Source organism: Caretta caretta, chromosome 14, assembly GCF_965140235.1.
Source record: "Caretta caretta isolate rCarCar2 chromosome 14, rCarCar1.hap1, whole genome shotgun sequence".
NCBI lineage: Eukaryota > Metazoa > Chordata > Testudines > Cheloniidae > Caretta > Caretta caretta.
The window spans coordinates 49172090-49191554 of record NC_134219.1 but is presented as its reverse complement, the minus strand read 5'-3'; the positions used below and the strand labels follow the sequence as shown (position 1 = coordinate 49191554).

Below are 19465 nucleotides of genomic sequence, written 5' to 3'. Positions count from 1 at the left end.
GCAGTGCCGCGCAGCCCGCCTGAGCCCAGCGGAGTCATGGAGGGAAGACAACGTTCTCCAGCGACCTCGTTCCTGCCCATCCACGAGGTGCGTTTACACATGCCCCCGAGCGTCTACATGACAGAGGTACTGAGCCCTGGGAATGTTGCTAACGGACACTGGCCAGCCCAGGCCAGAGCGCACCCCTGACCCAATGCCGGCTTGGACCCAGCTGTTCCTGGGGTTCATTCCCGTCATGTGGGAGCACGGGGGCCTAGGTGGGGACCTGCCCTTTGGGGAAGTGCTGGGTGGGGAGGCTCTGGGGCTCCCCACTGGCACCACTGCCCCAGGCTGAAAGTGTCAGGAAGGGGGTGTAGCAGCACCGGCTCTGAACCCAAAGCAGGGGCTGGGGGCTCCCAACTCCATCCTTGGCCACAGCCTGGTCCCTTGGTCAGAGACCCCTTGAGCTCCCCTGCTGGGAGCCAGGCAGAGATGGGATGTGCTGGGAGACCCCAACGCTGCAGGGTGGGTCCCCGACTCCCAGTGCCCCCGGCTGGCCCCAAGCCCAGCTCCCCCCTCACACCCTTCCAGCCGGAGGGCTCACGACTCAGCCCATCACAGGGTGCTAGAGTGCCGACCCCCAGCTGAGTGGCCGGGGCTCCATCCCCCTGCACACCCCGGGGCTCCAGTTCCAGCTCCGGCTATGGGAGTTGGAGGGGGACAGGGTCCGTGATTCAGGACTCTGGGGTTCCATCTCAGCAAGTGGGGGGGTGTCTAGGACTCAATCCCACGTCTGCCACAGGCTGGGTGACCCTATTCCCAGGCCCAGCTGGCACCGAGGAGAGACAACAGGGACTCCAATAATATTTTCTTTATTTACATGTTCCAGGCTGGAAAGGTCTGAACAGCTGAACCCGCCCTCAGGGTCTCACAGGGCCAGGCAGGGGATGGGGGAGGGAAAAGGAAGGAGGAGTAGAAAACAATTGTACAGTCAACATAAAAAACAGCCCCCCCCCCCCGCTCCCGCTCCCCCCCCCACCAGTAAGGAGCATGCTGCCCGGGCCGTGCCCCCGGCGGACTCTGTACACTGCAGTCCTGGAGCCAGGCGGGCGACACCCGCCTCTGCAGGGCCCCACGGCCCAACCGCTGCTCAAATAAATAAACCCTCCCCAGAGAAGGGGACGATGCCACCGGCGGGACGTGAGATGGGGGGGCCGGCAATGCAGCCCAGAGCATGTGAGGGGCCTACGGCATCTGTCTGTCCAGCCAGGCCCCCCCCAAACCCACAGCCCCCCACCCCTCCCAAGAGCAAATCCAAACATGGAGGTTTCCAAACCCTTTAAAACCCAAACTCTGCCCTGGGAAAAGCTCCCATGTGTCAGAACCAAACCAAACCAAACGGTAAAACCTGGCCGGGGTCGTGCCGGGGCCTGCGCAGGCCGTGCCCGGCAGGTGCCTTGGCGCCGACAACCCCCAGGGGCCTCCGAACTGTAAACACTGGGGCAGTGCCCATGTCCGTGCAGGGGGCAGTCACTGGCGCCCCACAGGCAGGGAGTCCTCAGCGCCCTCCCTCGCCTCGGGGGTGCTGCCCGCCGGGTGGAGCCGCTCAGTCCGGTTCACAGGGGGTCCGGTCCCGCAGAGCCTCTTCTGAACCTGCCCCGCTTCCACCCGGCCGCGCCGCACCCGCCCACTGCCGCCGCTCTAGCCAGAGTCCGAGTCGCTGGTGTCCGAGGACGAGGACGAGGAGCTGGAGCTGCTGGAGTCGGAGCTGGAGCTGCTGGCGCTGAGCCGCGACACGGGCGCCTGTTGGGCAGACTCCGGCTTCTCGTTGGCTGCAGGGGAAGGAGGGAGCCGGTCAGCAAACAGAACATGCCCTCTTTATCCGGCGCTGGGGAGCCAGGCTGGGCTAGCAGGGGCTTCAGGTGGGGAGTGAGGGGCACCGGCAGAGCGTGGGGGAGCCAGGACTGGAATCATCCACCCGCCAAGGCGGACGCTCCACGGAGGGAAGGCAGGGGCCCTCCCGCCCCCTGCCCAGCACTCACCCTTCTTGGGGGGCTTCTTGGTGGAGTTGAGCTGGCCGCTCACATCCTGCAGCCGCTTCTCCAGCTCCCGTTTCTTCTCCAACGCCAGCTCCTCCTTCGTCTTCCCCACCGGCTTCTTCATGGCTGCAGCGGGCAGGACAGACGTGCTCAGAGGGCTCCCCGCAGCTGGCTGCCCTGTTGAACAGGGCCAGGCTGCCTGCCTGCGCCCGCGCTACCCCCACCCAGCTTGGGGAGCAGACAAGCCCACTGCTGCACTCAGCTGTTGTAACGACCCCGTCAGGGGACCCCGTGGCTCCACTCCCACCCCATCTCTGTACCATGTGCACAGGGTGCAGAGCGCACTGCTCCCCAATTTCTGCAGTAGGTCTCTGGGCACTGCATTCGGTCAGGTCTTTACCCCACAGCCCCGGGCAGCATGGCAGGGCTGTTCTCACACTGGCACCCGGAGGCTCCAGGACTGGCCTGAGATCACAGGGGTCTGTGGCAGGGCCGGGAACTGAACCCAGGGCTCCCACATCCTAGGCCAGAGCCCAGCCCCGGGACCATCCCCCATCCTCCCCACTCACTCTCGCTGTAGGGCTTGCGTGGCTTCTTGCGTAGGCAGGACAGCACGTAGCGCTCCAGCTCCCGCAGGGTGGAGGGCTTGAGGGTCTCAAAGTCGATCTCGATCTCCTCGGGGTTGGAGTCGCGCAGCGAGGGCTCCCGCGACTGGATGATGTGCACCACCCGCCCCAGCTTCTCCCCCGGCAGCTTGTTGATGTCCAGGCTGAGCTGGCGCTTCTCGTCATAGGTCATGGGCTTGCTCTCCTCCTCCTCCTCCGAGTCGTAGAGCATGGGGGGTGCCGGCAGCGCCGCCTTCAACACCTTATTGGAATTCCTGTGCGGAGAGGGAGGGTGTCACGCACTGCCACCGTGCACCAGAGACCCCGCTCCTCCGGGCCACCGTGCCCAGAGAGCCAACCTGCCACCCGCAGAGCCAGAGACCCCATCCTCAGAGCCATGATGCACCACAGCGCCAGCGTGCAATTCCAAACAAACCAACTGGGAACTGAAAAAGCAGGGCAAAGCTTGTTGCTCTCCAGAGACTGGAAGGGGGTAAGTTAGGTGTGAGCTCTACTGGTTCCAAAGGCTTGAAGGAAACGGTGACCAGAAACAGCCACTTCAATCCACTAACTAGCGATAAGACACTCTTTGTTCACTAAATCAGTTTTAAACACAAAACATTTTGATAAGTTTCCTTTTTCTTTACGTGTCCACCACTGTTAAGGTCATTTCACCGAATTATCTAAAAATGTGGGACCTTCTTAAATTGCATTCCAACTTCCCTCACAACAGACCATGACAAGTTTAACCAATAAATGCATCATTCCCAATTTCCTTGCAGAATAAAACACATAATATAATGGCTTAAATAAAAGCGTACAGTAGGTCTCGTACACACTCCTGGATAGCAAAAGAACCACCAAGTTTAGCATAAAGGTTACATTCAGTTGCAAATCAATATGTTTTAATGGTTTGCAACTAGGGAGAATGACACTTGGTAGGAAAAGAACTAAATACAATTGCAGAACAAAATTTCAATCCAGATTATCTGCTTGCTAATTGAAATCAATCCACTGTGATGGCCACAGATCCACCTCCTGTGGCTATCACAGAAGCCAACCCCCCACCCAAGGGATCTGCTGTGGAACTGGGGGGGGGGAGGGGGGGAAGAGGGAGAGAGAAAAGCTGAGGGGTGAGCAAGACCCTTTGCTCACTCCCTGTCAGACACACCCATCAGGAAGTTGATGCTGCTGAGATGGGACCTGCCTTGGGACTCACGTAGAAGAGGAGAGGTGCTCACACACCAAGCTCCTCCAGGGGCTCCCAGGAAAACCCTGCAGCCACAGTGCGGGGACCCCAGGAACTGCCCAGTCGGTGTCAGACCCATGCTACCCCCACCCCGGCAAGGGCCACCGGCCTGGGATCTCGGGGAGTCGGCAGCAGGCAGCCATCAGACATGCTTTGGCTTGTTCACACAAGGTCATCGCCACGGTCGATCCGCCGGGGAAAGAGAGTCATCACACAGCTGCCCTCACCACTTCTCCGCTGGGTGGAACACGGGCTGCCCTGTCACCCCCGCGTATTCCCACCACCCACAGGGCCCCACCCTGCTCACTTCGTGATGCTGCTGCTGCTCCCCCCGCTGGTCCCTCCACTGCTTCCCCCGGCCTTTTTGGCCTTCTTCAGCTGGGCCTGGCGTGCCCGCGCCTCCTCATCGCCTCCCCGGCCCTTGTGCTTCTCCGATTTCTTCTTCTTTCTCTTCTCCTTCCTCTCCCGCTTCTTCTTGGGCTTGGAGACCGGGCCCTGCGACAGGGCCGCGAGCTGCTCATGCACTGCCCGCAGCTGGGGGGAGACACACCAGTGAGGGGACCCAGAGACACGAGGGGAACCCTGCGACAGGGCGGCCAGCTGCAGCTGGGGACAGATGCCAGGGAGCAGGGGAAGGGAGCTCAGCACTAGCTCAGAGACAGGGCCCCCATGCAAGGGGGCCAGGACACAGCGAGGGAATCCAGGGAAGATAGTGCCCTGCCCGTGGCCAGGAGGGAGATGGAAACTAGACAGGAAGGAAGACACAACTAGGGGCAGGGGGATCTAACTGCTAACTACGGGACACGTGGCAGGGAAACAGCACCCCACAGAGGAGCCAAGTGCTGAGTGGGGGGACCAAGCCAAGCACTGGCCCCCCAAGACAAGGCGCCACCTACACGCCCCTACGCTCAGGGTCGACGGCCTCACCTGCTCCTGCAGCTCCGCCAGCCGGTTGGCGCGCTCCTCCTCCGAGTCGGAGCTCTCCTCGCTCTCCGACGAACTCTCGCTGCTGCTCTCCTCCTCGTCCTCGTCCTCATCCTCGTCCTCATCCTCATCGTCGCTGGACGACTCCTCGGAGGAGGATTTCGAGAGGGCTCCAGACAGCGCTGCCGACGGCAGGTTGGTGTCCAGGGGCTCGTCTGGCATCTTGGCGTAGCTGAACTCGAACACGTCCTGCGGGAGGGGGAGGGAGGGGAGGGTTAGCGGGTGCAGTGGGGAAACAAAGGCTTGCTTAGACCTGGGGCAGGGGAGGGGAAACGTCAGCTGGCCCCGCTGCCCCACTCACCTGCAGTTTGCGAGCCATGGCCACGACGTCGTGGTCAGGCGGGTTGTACTTGTAGCAGTTGGAGAACATTAACCGGACGTCGGCAGCAAATTCCTGCGCGTCGTGGTAATCTCGGTTCTCCATCTTCCGCTGCACCACGGGCAGAGAACACAGGGTGAGTGGGGGTGGCTGCACCAGGGAAGGGGCACAGACCCCCCACCCCCAAGGTTCTCCCCAGACTGGGCTGCAGCAAGGGGGCTCATACCAGCCCGTCAGGCAGTTACCACTGGCCAGAGCCTTCCAGGCACTGCTGGGGGCAGGACAGCCCCCACCGCCCCCGAGGAGGGACAGGGTCTCAGGCTGCCACAGGAAGCCTGTGAGTCAGTGATGCCGCCTTCCACAGGGCAGAGATGCAGGGCAACCCCACAGGCTCCTCAATGGGGAACCTGTCTCCTGTAGACCTGCACCAGGAAGGCCTCAGCTCATGCCTGGGACGGCACAGAGGTTTCTGGGATGCCCCCTTCCCAGGGCCAGGTCACAGGCTGTACTTCAATGATGCCTTGGGACTAAGCTCTCTCCCAATCCCCAGAGAGAGACGCCAGGACACACCCAGAGGTTCCCCAGCACCCCTTTCCCTCCCTTCCTGCAGAGCCCCCAGCTGTACCTTGATGGTGCTGAGGTCCATGGGGCACTTGATGATCTCGTGGTAGTCGTGCAGCCCCAGGGCCGAGGCATCGACAGGCTTGTAGAACGGCCAGGCATAGGCAGCGTGCTTCTTGGACACCAGGTCCTTGAGGATGCCGTTGCAGTACTTGAGCTGCTCGGACAGCTTGCCCTTCTTGGAGGTCTGGTGCTGCTGCGAGTCGGGCAGGTCCTTCTTAGGGGGCTTGATGGGGCGCCCGCTCTCCCGCCGGGTGGGGATCTTGGCTGCTTTGGGCTCCAGAAGGGGGGCCGATGGGGATGACTCCCCGCTAGTGGCGATGATGGCTGTGGTGGTGGGGGTGGTGGTGTCCGCTTTTCGCTTCACACCCTTCTTCTGTGGGGCAGGGACAGAGAAAGTGAGCAGTGCGCTGAGCCAGCCCCCCAGTTCCATGCCCATACAGGACCAACGGAAGCCCCAAACCACCCAGCACCCATCCCGTGCGGGCCAACTGCAGAAGCCCCACCACAGCCAAGTGTTTTCTGACCCCCACAGGGCCAACCGCAGCCCCTTCCTCCAGGTCTGCAAACGCCACCCTCTCCACAGCAGGACAGACTGCAGACAGCTCAACCCAGCCAAACCCCCTTGCCCCACAGGGCTGACCCACCAATCCCCCTGCAAGTCTCACCAGCGGCTCACTCGACCACCCCCCCAGCCCTATGCCAGACAGGTGGGTGCCTACCTTGGCCACAGGCTGCGTGGGAGCAGGCACGGCCAGCACTGGCTGGCAGGCAGCGGAGTGCAGTGATTTGAGAAGCGGTGCAGAGATCACCGAGGGGTGGGGAATACTGAGCACAGTGGCGGGGATCTCAGCGCTTGGGGTGTAGAGCGAGGTGTGTGAGACCGAGGAGACTGCAGGCACTTGGTGAGCTGCAGTAACTGCTCCTGCCAGGAGAGCTGGGGGAATACGCAAGCACCAGTTAGCACCAGCATCTGGACATTTAGTCACCACCACACAAGGACTGGCCCAGTGTCACAGCTGACCATGGAACCCAGGAGTCCTGGCTCCCAGCCCACCCATCTCTTAACCATGACATTCCCCCCACATTTCCAGACCACCCCCTTCCAGGGGGACACTCATTCCTCCAGGTCTGGGATCTGCTTGCCCCCACACTGGAGCTGCTCCCTACTGCCCCCCACTCCTCTGGAGCCAACTCCGGCTAGTCTCCCCATCACAGAGATCAGGTACCTGCCGCCCGGGAAGCCCCCTTCTTGTGGCTGTTCTTGGCCACGGTGATGACGATCTCCTGCTCCTCCGCGGGCATCTGAGCCACTTTCTGCAGGAAAATCTTCTCCAGGGTCTGGGCCATCAGCACAATGTCATCCGTGGGCTGTAGGTCAACGCAGAGATGAGGGATTAGAGGGAGCAGGGAAGGGGCTCGGGCTCACACCGGCTCCAGGGAAAGCTCAAGAAGGAGAACTGTGACGAAGTGGGACTGTTTTTAATGTTTCCTTTGAATACTGTAGGGGTGCCTCAGTTTCCCCTAGGCATTTCGTATGTCTCTAGGTAGTGGGATAAGGGGATGTGATTGTTGCAGAGCACAGGGCCAGGGTACGTAAATGGCTGACACTCTGTCTCCTGGCAACTGATGGCCTGGCCCTTCCCCCCTGCAAGGTGAGAGCTAAAGGGTTGGAGAACAAAGGAATCAGGTGGGGAAAGGGACAAAGCCCAGATGAGGAAGGGGTGGAGGATGAATCAGTTTCACTGCCCCCGCAAAATGGACCCGCCTGAGGGGTCTTGTTCTCTATACCTACAAGCTCTGTGTTAGACCATGTTCCTGTCGTCTAATAAACCTCTGTTTCCCCAGCGGGCTGAGAGTCACGTCTGACTGCAAAGTTGGGGGGCAGGACCCTCTGGCTTCCCCAGGACCCCACCTGGGCGGACTCGCTGTGGGAAGTGCATGGAGGGGCAGAGGATGCTGGAGGCTCCGAGGTCAGACCCAGGAAGGTGGAAGCCGTGTGAGCTGTGTCCCCTGCAGACAGTCTGCTCCCAGAGAGGAGACTCCCCCAGAGTCCTGACTGGCTTCATAGGGAGCAGTTCCAGAGCATCGCCCGGGGACTCCACGACAAGAGCACTGCAGGGAGGGCTGGCTCTCACCTTGTTGTAGATGTAACAGTTGGTGAACATGGTGTTGAAGTCCTGCATGCACTCCGCCGCCCCCCAATAATAGTTGTTCTCCAGGCGCCGCTTGATGGTCCCCATGTCCATGGGCTGCTTGATGATCTTGTGATAATCCTGCCAGCAGAAGAGCACAAGGGGCCAGGAGGTGAGTCACAAGGCGTGAGCCCTACAACAAGGATCCCAGTCACACCCACGCCCCAGAGGCAAACGATCAAAGGAGGGGGGTGGCATCTCAGTACAGAAATACCCAAGAGGAGCTCACGGACGCAGGAGCTGTGTAATGTCACTCATGCACACAGATCTCACTCCAGTTTCTACACTCAAGTCATCTGGCAAAGGACAGGGGTTGTATAGCCTCAGGAACACTTCCTAGGGTGCCTGCAGCGTTCCAGCCAATGCTGGATTCAGCCTCACATACAAAGAACTTCCCATGTGTCTCAAGGACGGGGACCCCTGCGCACCCCAGAGCGGAGATCAGCTCTGCCGGGAGAAGCCTAAGCTACTGGGACAGCTGGTGACCATGAATGGCTGTGGCCCCAGTGACCCAACAACCTGGACTACTCCTGTCCCAGGCGAGGTGCGACAGGGGCTGGGAGACTAAAGCTAAGGAAAGAGTGGAATTTACCTCCGGGCTTTAAATCCTTGAGCGCCACAGGTGCACGGGGGGCTGGCGTTTAATATTGGGGTCACGTGATGTCTTCTACAAATTCATGGATGGGAATCTGCAAAACGCATTCAGGGCACAAGAGATTAGGTGGGGAAGTGTCCGGGTTACCTGTAAAGCGGCTGCCTCACCTCATCCACACCTTTGGAGGGAGCAGTAGGGAGGAGCGGCTGTTCTGGGGAAGCTCCCAGGACAAGCCAAGCAGGCCGGATCTACAGGGACCTGGAGACCCTCAGCTCTGGGACAGCATGGAACCAGCTGAGAGAACACCACAGGTCGGGAAGGAGGAGTTGGGGATGGCACAGCCCAGGCACCTGCAGCTGCATCTTTGTAGCACAGATCCCAGGATGGGACAGTGCTGTCCCTGGGACTGTCAGGCTGGGGGGCAGGGAATACTTTAAGTTAGGCCACATGGTGAAGCAATATTTGAACGAGGCATCCTCCTAACACCCCTGGAACTGCACACACTCCCCCAGCCAATAAGGATCAACTGGGGACACACACACACACGCGCACCTCCCACCCCCTGGGCCTCAGACACTCCCATGCCCAGCCCACAGGGCTCATTACCGGCAGGCCCAGCTTGACAGCATCGACGGGCTGGCGGAAGGGCCAGGCGAACTGATGTTTCCACAGGGCCTTCATCACCACCTTGTGGAGATACTGCAGCTGGTTGGTGACCCTGCCTGGCTTTTTGGGGTTGGACACCTCCGGTGGTGGAGGGTTCACCTGGGGCAGGTGCAGGGCTGGCACCGATGCCATGGTGGGGCTCTCGAAACCCTCGTAGAGCAGTGATGGCTTGCGGATCCGCTTGCCCGGGGTCGACTCCGTTGCCAGGCCCATGAGCCCAGTACTGCCCTCCCCCAAAATCCTGAAATGGGAGCAAAGACACCATTAAAAGGGCAACTCTAGGACTAAGAAAGAAGCTCATGCCATCTGGCCCTGGGCCACCAGCACACAGCAACACTTCGAGCAAAAGGGCCTGCAGACCCCACTGGGGCAGGACACTGGTGCAGGGAAAGAACTCTGTGCCTGTTGGCGACAGCTACTCTTGGGTCCGGGAAGGAGCTCTTCTGAAAAGCCTCCCCAAAACCATTCCTGAAGCAAAGCCAAGAGGGGCCTGTGCTACATGCCCCCGCTCCCAGGACACAATTAGTGCTGGGAAGATTGCTCTGCTTATCTCTAAGCTCCGAAAACATCCATCCAAAACGAAGCGAAACGAAACGTGTACAAGACAATCTGTTTCTCAAGGACTTGAATTCTCAGCCCCACGTGTGCCCAGGGAGAGGCCATGAACTCTAGCCAGCTGCTGCTAGCCTAGGGCTGCATTCCCTACTGTTTCTATGGGAGCCCGAACCAAGGGCCTTTCCTAAGGGCCCAGACCCCAGAGATCTTGCTGTCCAACACCAACACCCCACACAACACTAGTAAAAAGAAAAGGAGTACTTGTGGCACCTTAGAGACTAACCAATTTATTTGAGCATGAGCTTTCGTGAGCTCATGCTCAAATAAATTAGTTAGTCTCTAAGGTGCCACAAGTACTCCTTTTCTTTTTGCGAATACAGACTAACACAGCTGTTCCTCTGAAACAAAACACTAGTGTGTCACCAGTGAGGGACTAGCTACGAATCCACACTGCAGGCACCAGAGAGATTCAGGGCTGCAGAGCCAAGTTCTGGCACACATCCAGGTTATGTCTGGAAACAAAGGGCGGCAGATTAGCTCCATGAAAAGCCTCATCTATTGCTATCCCTTCTGGACAGGGCTGCCCCCTAGAAGTCACTGCCCAAGGTCCCAAGCAGAAGATACCGAATGGCACAGGGCAGGGCCCTGCCCCAGGAAATGGAAGGGACAGGAGATGGGGACTCCACTCCACTTCCGCAGCATTACGCCCAGAAGTCACACTGCTACTCAGTAATCTAGCATGGAAGAAGCTATAGATTCATTCCTACTTTAAGGCCAGTCTGACCTTCCGCGTATCCCGGGCTGGTACCTTTCAGCCATTTCCCTCTAATGCAATGCGTCGCCAGGGCCAGCTTAGACTGTCACTGCCCAGGGCTCAGGCTTCTGCTTCAGCCCTGGGCGAATGAGCTCAGGTTACAGCACCCTGCCCCCCCCCCCCCCCCCATGAAGCTCTTGGGCCTTTGGCTTTGACCTCCCCCAGCCAGCTCAGGTCCCCACTCCTGGGGTTATTTAGTAATTTTTATTGAGAACTGCTGCTCTAATGAACCAAATCCCCTGCGCTATACAGAGCTGTGCTGTGCATACTAGCCAGAGACAGAAAATGAATAAACTCAGGGGAACAGCATCCCCAGGGCCAAACTCCAAGGAAGCAGACATCCCCACCACTCTCTTTAGGGGCACACACAGCAAGGCAATGGCAGGAGCTAGGACTGTGTCACCAGGTTGCTATGGGGCCCTCTAATCACAGCCCTGTAATAACCAGGGGAACTGACCGGCTGGGCTGTTACAATCCCAATTCACAGCTTGCATCGCACTTAACAAGGAATGAGGTGGGGGGTCCCCTGGCTCCACAGTTTGGGGAACCTGGGTTTCCTATCCCTGGCAACCAGCCAGAAATCAGGGAGTAATCTTGGGACACTGAGATTTCCCCCCCCCCCACACCAGTCAGGGCCTTTCGACAGGCTGACCAAAGGTGGAGGGCTGGTGCCTGTGAGTCAGGAGTGGGTGACGCTGGCAGAACCACAGCAGCCCCAGGGGCCTGCATGCTGTCACCCATAACACTTGGGAGACTCCTAGCAAAATCACCACTTCATCCCTCCCTGAGCAACTACCATTCAACTCCAAGGCAAGCGGTCTTTGCCAGGGGACTAGTTCTGACCGTTCCTGCCTTCCCTGGGGGTCCAGATGCCGGGGGGGGGGGGGTCTCCCTGTCAGAATGCCCTGAGCTGACATGTCAGGGTCATGGAGCTGTCAGCACAGCAGCGTCCCTCATGGGCAGGAGGCCATGTGCAGAGGGATTCCCCAGGCTGCCCGGGGACACACTCCAATGCCAAGGATAAAAGGACAGGAATCACAGTGCCTCAGATGAGCCAGGAGCCTAATTCCCAGGATGACAGGGCGGGGGGTCACTCCCCCTTTCCCACCCAGGGGACAAGTGTGGCAGACAGAGGGGTCAACCTGTTCCAGTGCTGAACCCCCCCCCCCCACCCCAAGCACTGTGGCCGACACCCGCCCCACACCCTCTGCCTGGAGAGGCCCAGAAGCGAGATGCGCCCATCCTTTGCTCAGCAATGGTAGAGGGAGTCACTGGAGTGGAGGCAAAAGCCACATAGTAGATCTAGTCCACACCTGAGAAGCTTATTTTCTCTCAGCCTCCACAAGGCTGCATGTGCTTCTGTTTGGGTTGGGTTCAGTGTCAGGTCCTGCCCAGGTGGTCCCCTTGGGAAGTCTGGAGACAGGCTGAGGTCATAAGCAACCCCAAAGGGTTGACCTCACACCTGTCCCCTCTCAGGCACTCGAGATAACAAGGGAGCTGGAAGCAGGGATCATGGAGTAGAATTCTCTCTGTTGTACAAATCAGGTACGTTCCTAATGACCCTTCTTGCCTTAACATGAACTCTTTCTACCCCCAGGGACTAGGGGCAACCTCCCTTCTCTCCCAGAGGAGCAAGGCTAGTGAACAGTGGTGGGAGCAGGCCAGGGGAAGCTGGCAAACTGGCCACGCACACAGGGCTGACATGTGCCTGACTGCAGCCCTCCTCCCTCTGCCACAAGCATGACTGCACAGAAAACTCACCCCTCCCAATACACTCCCCAACCCAAGCCCAAGCCCCAAACCCCATTCCAATGACCCTGCTGCAAGGCACAACTGCAGTGACAGCACAGGCCCCCCCCCCCCCCCCCCCCGGCCAGGCCCCCATCAAACACCCCAGCCACAGACGCCAAGAAACAGCAGTGCAATGAAAGCTGTGGCAGGGCTCAGAGCACCCATGCACCTAATGCCCAAAGGTGGCAGGTGCAGACCCAGTATCCTCCCACAAAAGAGCAGGATAGAAATTGATTTTGTGTAAATAAACCCAAACCATCCAATGCATAAATTCCCTACATAACACAGGAAGCCCAGAGGCAGAGCTCCCCCATTTAATGCATTATTTAAAAAAAACAAAAACCACTCCACAAGCACCCTGGCAGCATCTGGCGCTCCCAATTAACACAAGGAAGCAAACAGTTACTACACAACTCCACACGCAGGGACATTAGCAGGCGAAGCACACACTTTGCTAGTAGGAGCTGGCACCCCCAATTAACGGTGCATCGCAGAAACACAGGCTGCCAGGCGCCTTGCTACCAGAAAACGAATCAATGGAAAACCCTAACCCTGCATAACTAGAAGGGCCCCAATTTGCTTCGCTCTCCCCCATGTAACGCAGCAATAGTGACCTAGGACAGTGCTTAGCAGGAAGGCTGAATACCAACTTTCCCCAAGACATGCCAGGAGGACAAGCGCACCCCAGGGCGAACCAGCCCCAAGCCCCAGTCGCCCCATTTCCCCCAGGAAGGGACAGGGACGGCGCACACAAACCCAAGCCACCTAACACATGACAAGCGGTCACTGAATTCCCACCGGTTCCCCGCAGTGAAGCCAGCGATGCAGAACATACATGGGGCTGCGGGGGTAACAGCAGTGCATACAAGGTACCCCCATCAAAACCGGTGGCAGAGCCCACTGCCGCCATCCCCTGGGCAGACATCACCCCACCAAATGCAAACCGGGGGAGCGCCCAGGCTCCCCCAGGGAGAGCCCAAGGTACCTACTTGTTGTGGGGATTCACATTCTGCAACATGCCTGCAGCTGCTGCTTTCCAGGGTCTCTCTCCCAAGAGTCCACCTCCTCCTCCTCCTCCAGGTTCTGTGTCCTCGGATGACCCCCCCACTTTGCCAGGGTGCGGGGGGGGGGCGCGGGGAAGAGGAATCTTAGCGACACATGCTGCTCCCGCACCTCTGGGAGCAGGGGTGCCCGCGGCCGAGCATCACAGGCGGGGGGCGGGCGGGCGGCTCCCCCCAGCAGGCCCTTCACACGCGGGGGAAGGCGCCAGGGGAGGGGGATCAGCCTGGCACCCCCTCCCCTCCCCGCCGGGGGATGCTACCCAGACGCAGGGGCTCAGGCGAGCAGCAGCCGGGGTGCCGGGCCCATGCGCAGCAGCGGGGCCGACGCTCTCCAGCTAGGCTAGCGGCGGCACCAGCCAGGGGCGGGGGCAACAATCCGAGGCAGCGGGGGCCCCAGCACCATTCACCGGAGTTTACATGAATGGGAGCAAAGAAAATGGCGGCGGCACTGAAGGGAGGGGGGATGCAGGGCGGGGGCCCCCCTCTTCGGAGCCCCCGACGGGCTCCAAATCCTGCCGGGATCCGGTCAATATAGGGCTCGCTGGGTCCCTCGGCGCCTGCTCTGCCCGTAGAGGCCGGTCCCCAGAAGGATGGTCCCCGTCAGGGAGGCGGATGGCACTGGATTGCGCTGGGATCACTGGCCCGGCTCCATCTTGGCTGCCGGGGGCATGGGGGCGTTCTGCGAGGGCCCTCGAGGCCGCAGGCAGGGGTCTCTACGGAAGCCGGGGAGGTCCTGCGAGCCCGTCGGTAGTGTGGAGGCGGGGGTTGGGGGCCGCCCGGCGGAGGATGGATCCGGATTGAGTCCGCCCCCTTCGCGGACCAGGCCTCGACCAGCTCCTTCCTCCGCTTCAGCGAAATGGCGCCTCTCGGCCTGCCCCCGGTCGGCCTTATATAGACAGCGGCTCGCCTCTGATTGGGCGTCGACACCTGTGACATCACCCCACCGACCGGGCTCGCCCCTTCGCCGGCTCATTGGACGGATGCTTGCCAGGCGCCGCGTTCTCATGGGCCTCCATAACCATCAGTCACATACCCGCTCTTCCCCGCCCCCTCGTGAGGCGCTCGAGCCGCCGGCCTAGGCGGCGCGCGCCGCCATTGGCCAGCGCTGCCATTCGTTGCTGGCTGACTGGCTGCTGAGTCACGTGGGGGCGGGGCGGCCGTTGGAACTGGCAGTTGGATGTTGTTGTTCTGCTCCCCGCGAAGGAGGGGGAAGGAAGCGCCATTTTGAGCCGCAGCAGGGAACCGGGCGGACAATAAAGCCGCGGCTCCCTTCAGGCGGCCCCCGCGCCGCCCCACATACACAGCGACCCCCAATGCTCAGCCCACCGCTCCAAAAACCCTGTCACAGGCGTGCCCCGAAGTCACGCCGCCGCCCCCCCGGCGCCCCACACCCCGAAAGACGGAGAGCCCCAATGAAAGGCGCCCACAAGCCTGCCCCAACCAACCTGGCGCGTGGGGGCGGCCCCGGCTCCTGGCGCTCCCTCCACTGCTCCGAGGCGAACAGCAGCCCCCCCACCCCGGCCGCACCCCACACAGGCCGCTGGTGCCCCCCAAACACGGGGAACCCGAAATCCCGCCAGAGCCGCATCCCCACGCCCCCCCCCGACACCAGCCTGTCTGCAGCCCCCCCCCGGAACAGACGTCAACCGCACCGTCCCCCCCATCGCAGCAAGCCCCCCCAAGCCACCAAGAAGTCTGTCCCCAAACCCCAGCAAAGCCCCGGGGCGCTCGCCCGGCCCCGCCGCCAGCAGCCCCCGAGCAGACGCCCCCCGCTCCCGCAGAGCCGCCCCCCCCCACAGCGACCTCCACCTTGGGCTCCAGCACCCCTCAGGCCGCGGGGGCAGCCCTGGCCCCCCAGGGTTAAAGGCCCCCATGGGGGGCAGATGTGGGGTTTCCCGAGCCCCCCCCAAGGGACCAAGCGGACAGGGCTGCTCCCAAGGCGCCCGGGCAGGCCCCGGCAGGAAGGGGTCCGGCCTGGGAACTCGTTCGCCCGGCCTCTGCCGTCAGGCGGCCCCCACGGGGCCGGCAGCCGCCATCTTGGCCGCTCCCCCTCCAGCGCAGGCAGCAAATCGCCTCCCGCACGCGCTGCGGGGGGCGGGGAAAGGGCAACGGTTACGGGGTCACTTGAGGGGGCGTCCGGTGCTTTTCACCCCCCGTCTCCCGCGGGCGGGGGGGGCCGGCGCGGCCCCCTCCCTCTCCTCCGCCCGTGGGTGCCCGCCCCTGCGTGTCCTTCCACAGGTCACCCCCCGGTGCGGGGGGGACCGCTCGCGCCGCGGCCCAGGGCTGACCCCAGGAGGGAGGGGGCGCGGGGGGCCAGCGGGCTCAGAGCGGGGGTTCGCGCCGCACGCCGCGGGGAGGGGGCTCCCCCCTTCGCTCTGCCCGCAGCCGCCATTTTACACGGAGAGGCCTGGCCGGGCTGGCGCGGGGCCCGGGCCCGAGGCCCGCGTCGGCCGCGGCAGCCTGAGGCGCTGCCCTGCGGGGCGGGGACACGAGGCCTGGGTCCCTGCAGCCGCTGGAGTCACCGGGTCGCGGGGCGGGGCGGGGCCCCCCGGGCAGGGCCCGCGCCATGACCCAGCGCGGCGGCGGCGGCCCTGCGCACCGGGGAGTTCGCCACCGCCCTGGTCCCCGGCGCGGGTCGGGAGGGGCAGGCGCGGGGTTGGGGTGCGTCACCCCATCACGCACCCGCCCCGCCACGCCCCGCCCTCGCGCTGCGGGCGGCCGGGAGCTGGGGGGGGCCCGGCGGATCCGAACCGCGCCCCCCCCACGGCCCCGCCGCAGGCCCCGAGACACGGCCACACCCCCGTGCGCCTCCCCCACCGGGACTCCCCCTGCTCCGCGGGACCCCCGCGCCGGGCCCGCCGCCCTTCCCCTGGCGAGCCCCACCCCAGCTCCCGCAGCCCCCCTGCCCCGCAGGGACCCCCCGCCAGGGATCTCCCCCACCCCCGTGTCCTGACTGGCCCCTCCACGAGCTCCCTCTGCCCCTTTCTCCCAGGGATCCCTCAGCCCCCCACCCACCCCAGGCTCTCACTGCCCCCTTCCCCCCCAGGGATCCCTCAGCCCCCCCGACTGGCTCCACCCCAGGCTCTCACTGCCCCCTTCCCCGCAGGGACCCCACGCCACAGATCTCCCCCACCCCCGTGTCCTGACTGGCCCCACCCCAGGCTCTCACTGCCCCCTTCCCCGCAGGGACCCCACGCCACAGATCTCCCCCACCCCCGTGTCCTGACTGGCCCCACCCCAGGCTCTCACTGCCCCCTTCCCCCCCAGGGATCCCTCACCCCCCCCCGACTGGCCCCACCCCAGGCTCTCACTGCCCCCTTCCCCCCCAGGGATCCCTCAGCCCCCCCGACTGGCCCCACCCCAGGCGCTTACTGCCCCCTTCCCCCAGTGACCCCCACCCCAGGACCCCCCCGTCAAGCCTGGCCCCTTTGCCCCAGGAATCCCCAGCCCCCCAAGTGCCTGTCCTCACCCCCACCCGAGTTTCCCCAATTTATTAAGACATATGCTAATGTTTACTAATTACCCCTCTAGGCTGTTCGTTACAGCACCTTCACCCCCCCCCCCGGCTATAGAGCCCCCCCATTGTTCGGCCCCACACAATGGTGGCGCCCCCCCCGCTAGCAGACCACGTGACCCATCGATGGGCGCGAGGCCCGGCGCCCGACAATCACCGCCATCCTCGACCCCGATTGGCGGAAAATCAGCCCGGGGGCGGGCACGCGGTTGATTGACGGCTCCGCACGCCACGTGGCTCTCCCCTCCCCCCAGCCCTTAAAGGCACAGGACGCACTCACCGGAGGGGCTGCCGGGCGGGCGGCAAAGCCCCGGCCCGCGGTGCGGGGGTCCCATCTCCTCGCCCCCGGCGGAGCCCGGCCGCAATCCCCGCGGCGCCCCGCCCGCGCGGGGGCCCAGCACATCCCGGGGCGGAGGGGGCCGCCGCCTACGTCACCGCCGCGCTGATTGGCTCCCGCCGTCACGTGACGCGCCAACTCGCTCTTCCCCCCCGGGGGGCCCGTGCCCCCGCTCGGTGCCGGGAAGGCCGCTGGGGGGCCGCGCGCCGGCCGGGCCCGAGACGCAGGGCCCGCGGGGGGGGGGGCCCTGCCCACCAGGCCCCCCCCGGGCTCCTGCTTTGGGTTAATGTCAGCATGGCGGCGGCACAAGGAGCCCAGGGCGCATGCGCGGGGAGGGGGCGCATGCGCGTGGGGCTCTCGCTGCAGAGCCGACTCTCCCCCTCCCCCTCCGGGGCGGGGCGGGGCGGGGCCGGCCGCGCGCAGCTGCTCGGCGGGGGAGGGGCTCTGCAGTGCCGGGCAGCGTGCAGCGCGCACGTTTCTGCAGTGCGGGATGCAGCGGCCCTGCGGGGAGCGGCTGTGGCGGCCGGAGGCGCCGCAAGGGAGCCTGGCTCGACCCCCGGAGCGGGGCTGCAGGCGGCGTCCCGCAGTGTGCAATGGGCAAGCCTGCGGGGAGAGCGGGAGCACGCCCCTGGGAGCCGCTGGCAGGCAGTGGGGCCGGAGACCCACACGCTGATCTGGCGGCTGCAAAGAGACACGACCCCCGCTGCCTGCAGCGCGCGCCGTGAGCTCGAGCCCCGGGCGGCTGCATTCTGCGCTAGTGAATTCGGAAGCGCAAAGCAAGAAAGCGCCTTGCAGAATTCCCGCTTGCACTCTGCCTCTGAAGGAGTGGGGTTGTTACCCACGAAGGCTTATGCCCAAAGAAATCTGTTCCTCTTTAAGGGGCCAGCGGACTCCTCCTTGTTCCTGTGCACACTAGCTAATCGTGCAAGGCACAGATGCCGTGCAGGTGGAAATTCAGCACATGCAGAACAAGAAGAATGCTGCATGAAGTAGCAGAAGGCAACAGTGGAAGGAATTTTAAAAGGTCCTAGTCCCGCTAACGCTTAAGCGAGTGCCTGATTTTACTCCCACAAGTAGTCCGTGGAATGACTCCAGTGCTTGGAGTGATGCAGGGCCAGAAAGGGTTAAGCATCCTGCAGGATGGGTGACCCAAATTCAACCCTTAGAGACATTTTGGTATTGTGTGTTTCCATATGTATGGTTAGAGGTTAACAGTGTTATCAAACAGTTCCTGTCTATGCTGTATTCTCTTAATTCAGAGACCAAAGGAAATATTAAAATTTAAATGAACTGTAAATATAGTCACAGGTTTCAGAGTAGCAGCCGTGTTAGTCTGTATTCACAAAAAGAAAAGGAGGACTTGTGGCACCTTAGAGACTAACCAATTTATTTGAGCATGAGCTTTCGTGAGCCACAGCTCACTTCATCATTGGTTAGTCTCTAAGGTGCCACAAGTACTCCTTTTCTTTTTGTAAATATAGTGACAGGTTTCAGAGTAGCAGCCGTGTTAGTCTGTATTCGCAAAAAGAAAAAGGAGTACTCGTGGCATCTTAGAGACTAACCAATTTATCTGAGCATAAGCTTTCGTGGGCTACAGCCCAATTCATTGGATGCATAGAATGGATGCATCCGATGAAGTGAGCTGTAGCCCACGAAAGCTTATGCTCTAATAAATTTGTTAGTCTCTAAGAAAGTCCACAAGTCCGCCTGTTCTTTTTGTAAACATAGTGACATCTGACATCTGCTGGGAGAGGAATACAGCAGTGCACAGACAATCCAGAAAGATTTTGGAGAGCGTTGGGGACAACTTCCTGGTGCAAGTGCTGGAGGAACCAACTAGGGGCTGTTCTCCTCTTGATCTGCTGCTCACAAACAGGGAAGAATTGGTAGGGGAAGTAGAAGTGGGTGGCAACCTGGGCAGCAGTGACCATGAGATGGTTGAGTTCAGGATCCTGAAAAAAGGAAGCAAGGAGAGCAGCAGCATACGGACCCTGGCCTTCAGAAAAGCAGACTTTGACTCCCTCAGGGAACTGGTGGGCAGGATCCCCAGGGAGGCGAATATGAGGGGGAAGGAGTCCAGGAGAGCTGGCTGTATTTTAAAGAAGCCTTATTGAGGGTGCAGGAACAAACCATCCCTATAT

The 19465-nt window shown here is 61.8% G+C and overlaps 1 protein-coding gene across 4 annotated transcripts; it reads right to left on the bottom strand.

Moving 5' to 3' along the window:
• Window positions 1-835: 835 nt before the first annotated feature.
• On the bottom strand, window positions 836-17541 carry BRD2 (bromodomain containing 2). 4 transcript variants are annotated; one of them, XM_048817621.2, is made up of 12 exons: window positions 17268-17541; window positions 9193-9493; window positions 7935-8072; window positions 7026-7167; window positions 6519-6733; window positions 5801-6172; window positions 5158-5286; window positions 4800-5045; window positions 4180-4406; window positions 2588-2898; window positions 2022-2144; window positions 836-1811 (listed from the first exon to the last, which is right to left on the bottom strand). In XM_048817621.2, exons 2-12 carry the CDS (start codon window positions 9463-9465, stop codon window positions 1681-1683), a joined length of 2307 nt encoding a protein of 768 aa, XP_048673578.1. In that variant the 5' UTR covers window positions 9466-9493; window positions 17268-17541; the 3' UTR covers window positions 836-1680. The 4 variants fall into 4 exon arrangements, with proteins under 4 accessions (XP_048673578.1, XP_048673576.1, XP_048673580.1 ...); XM_048817619.2 differs by lacking the exon at window positions 17268-17541 and adding an exon at window positions 13402-14785; XM_048817623.2 differs by lacking the exon at window positions 17268-17541 and adding an exon at window positions 8584-8680 and having other exon boundaries at window positions 9193-9331.
• Window positions 17542-19465: the final 1924 nt, after the last annotated feature.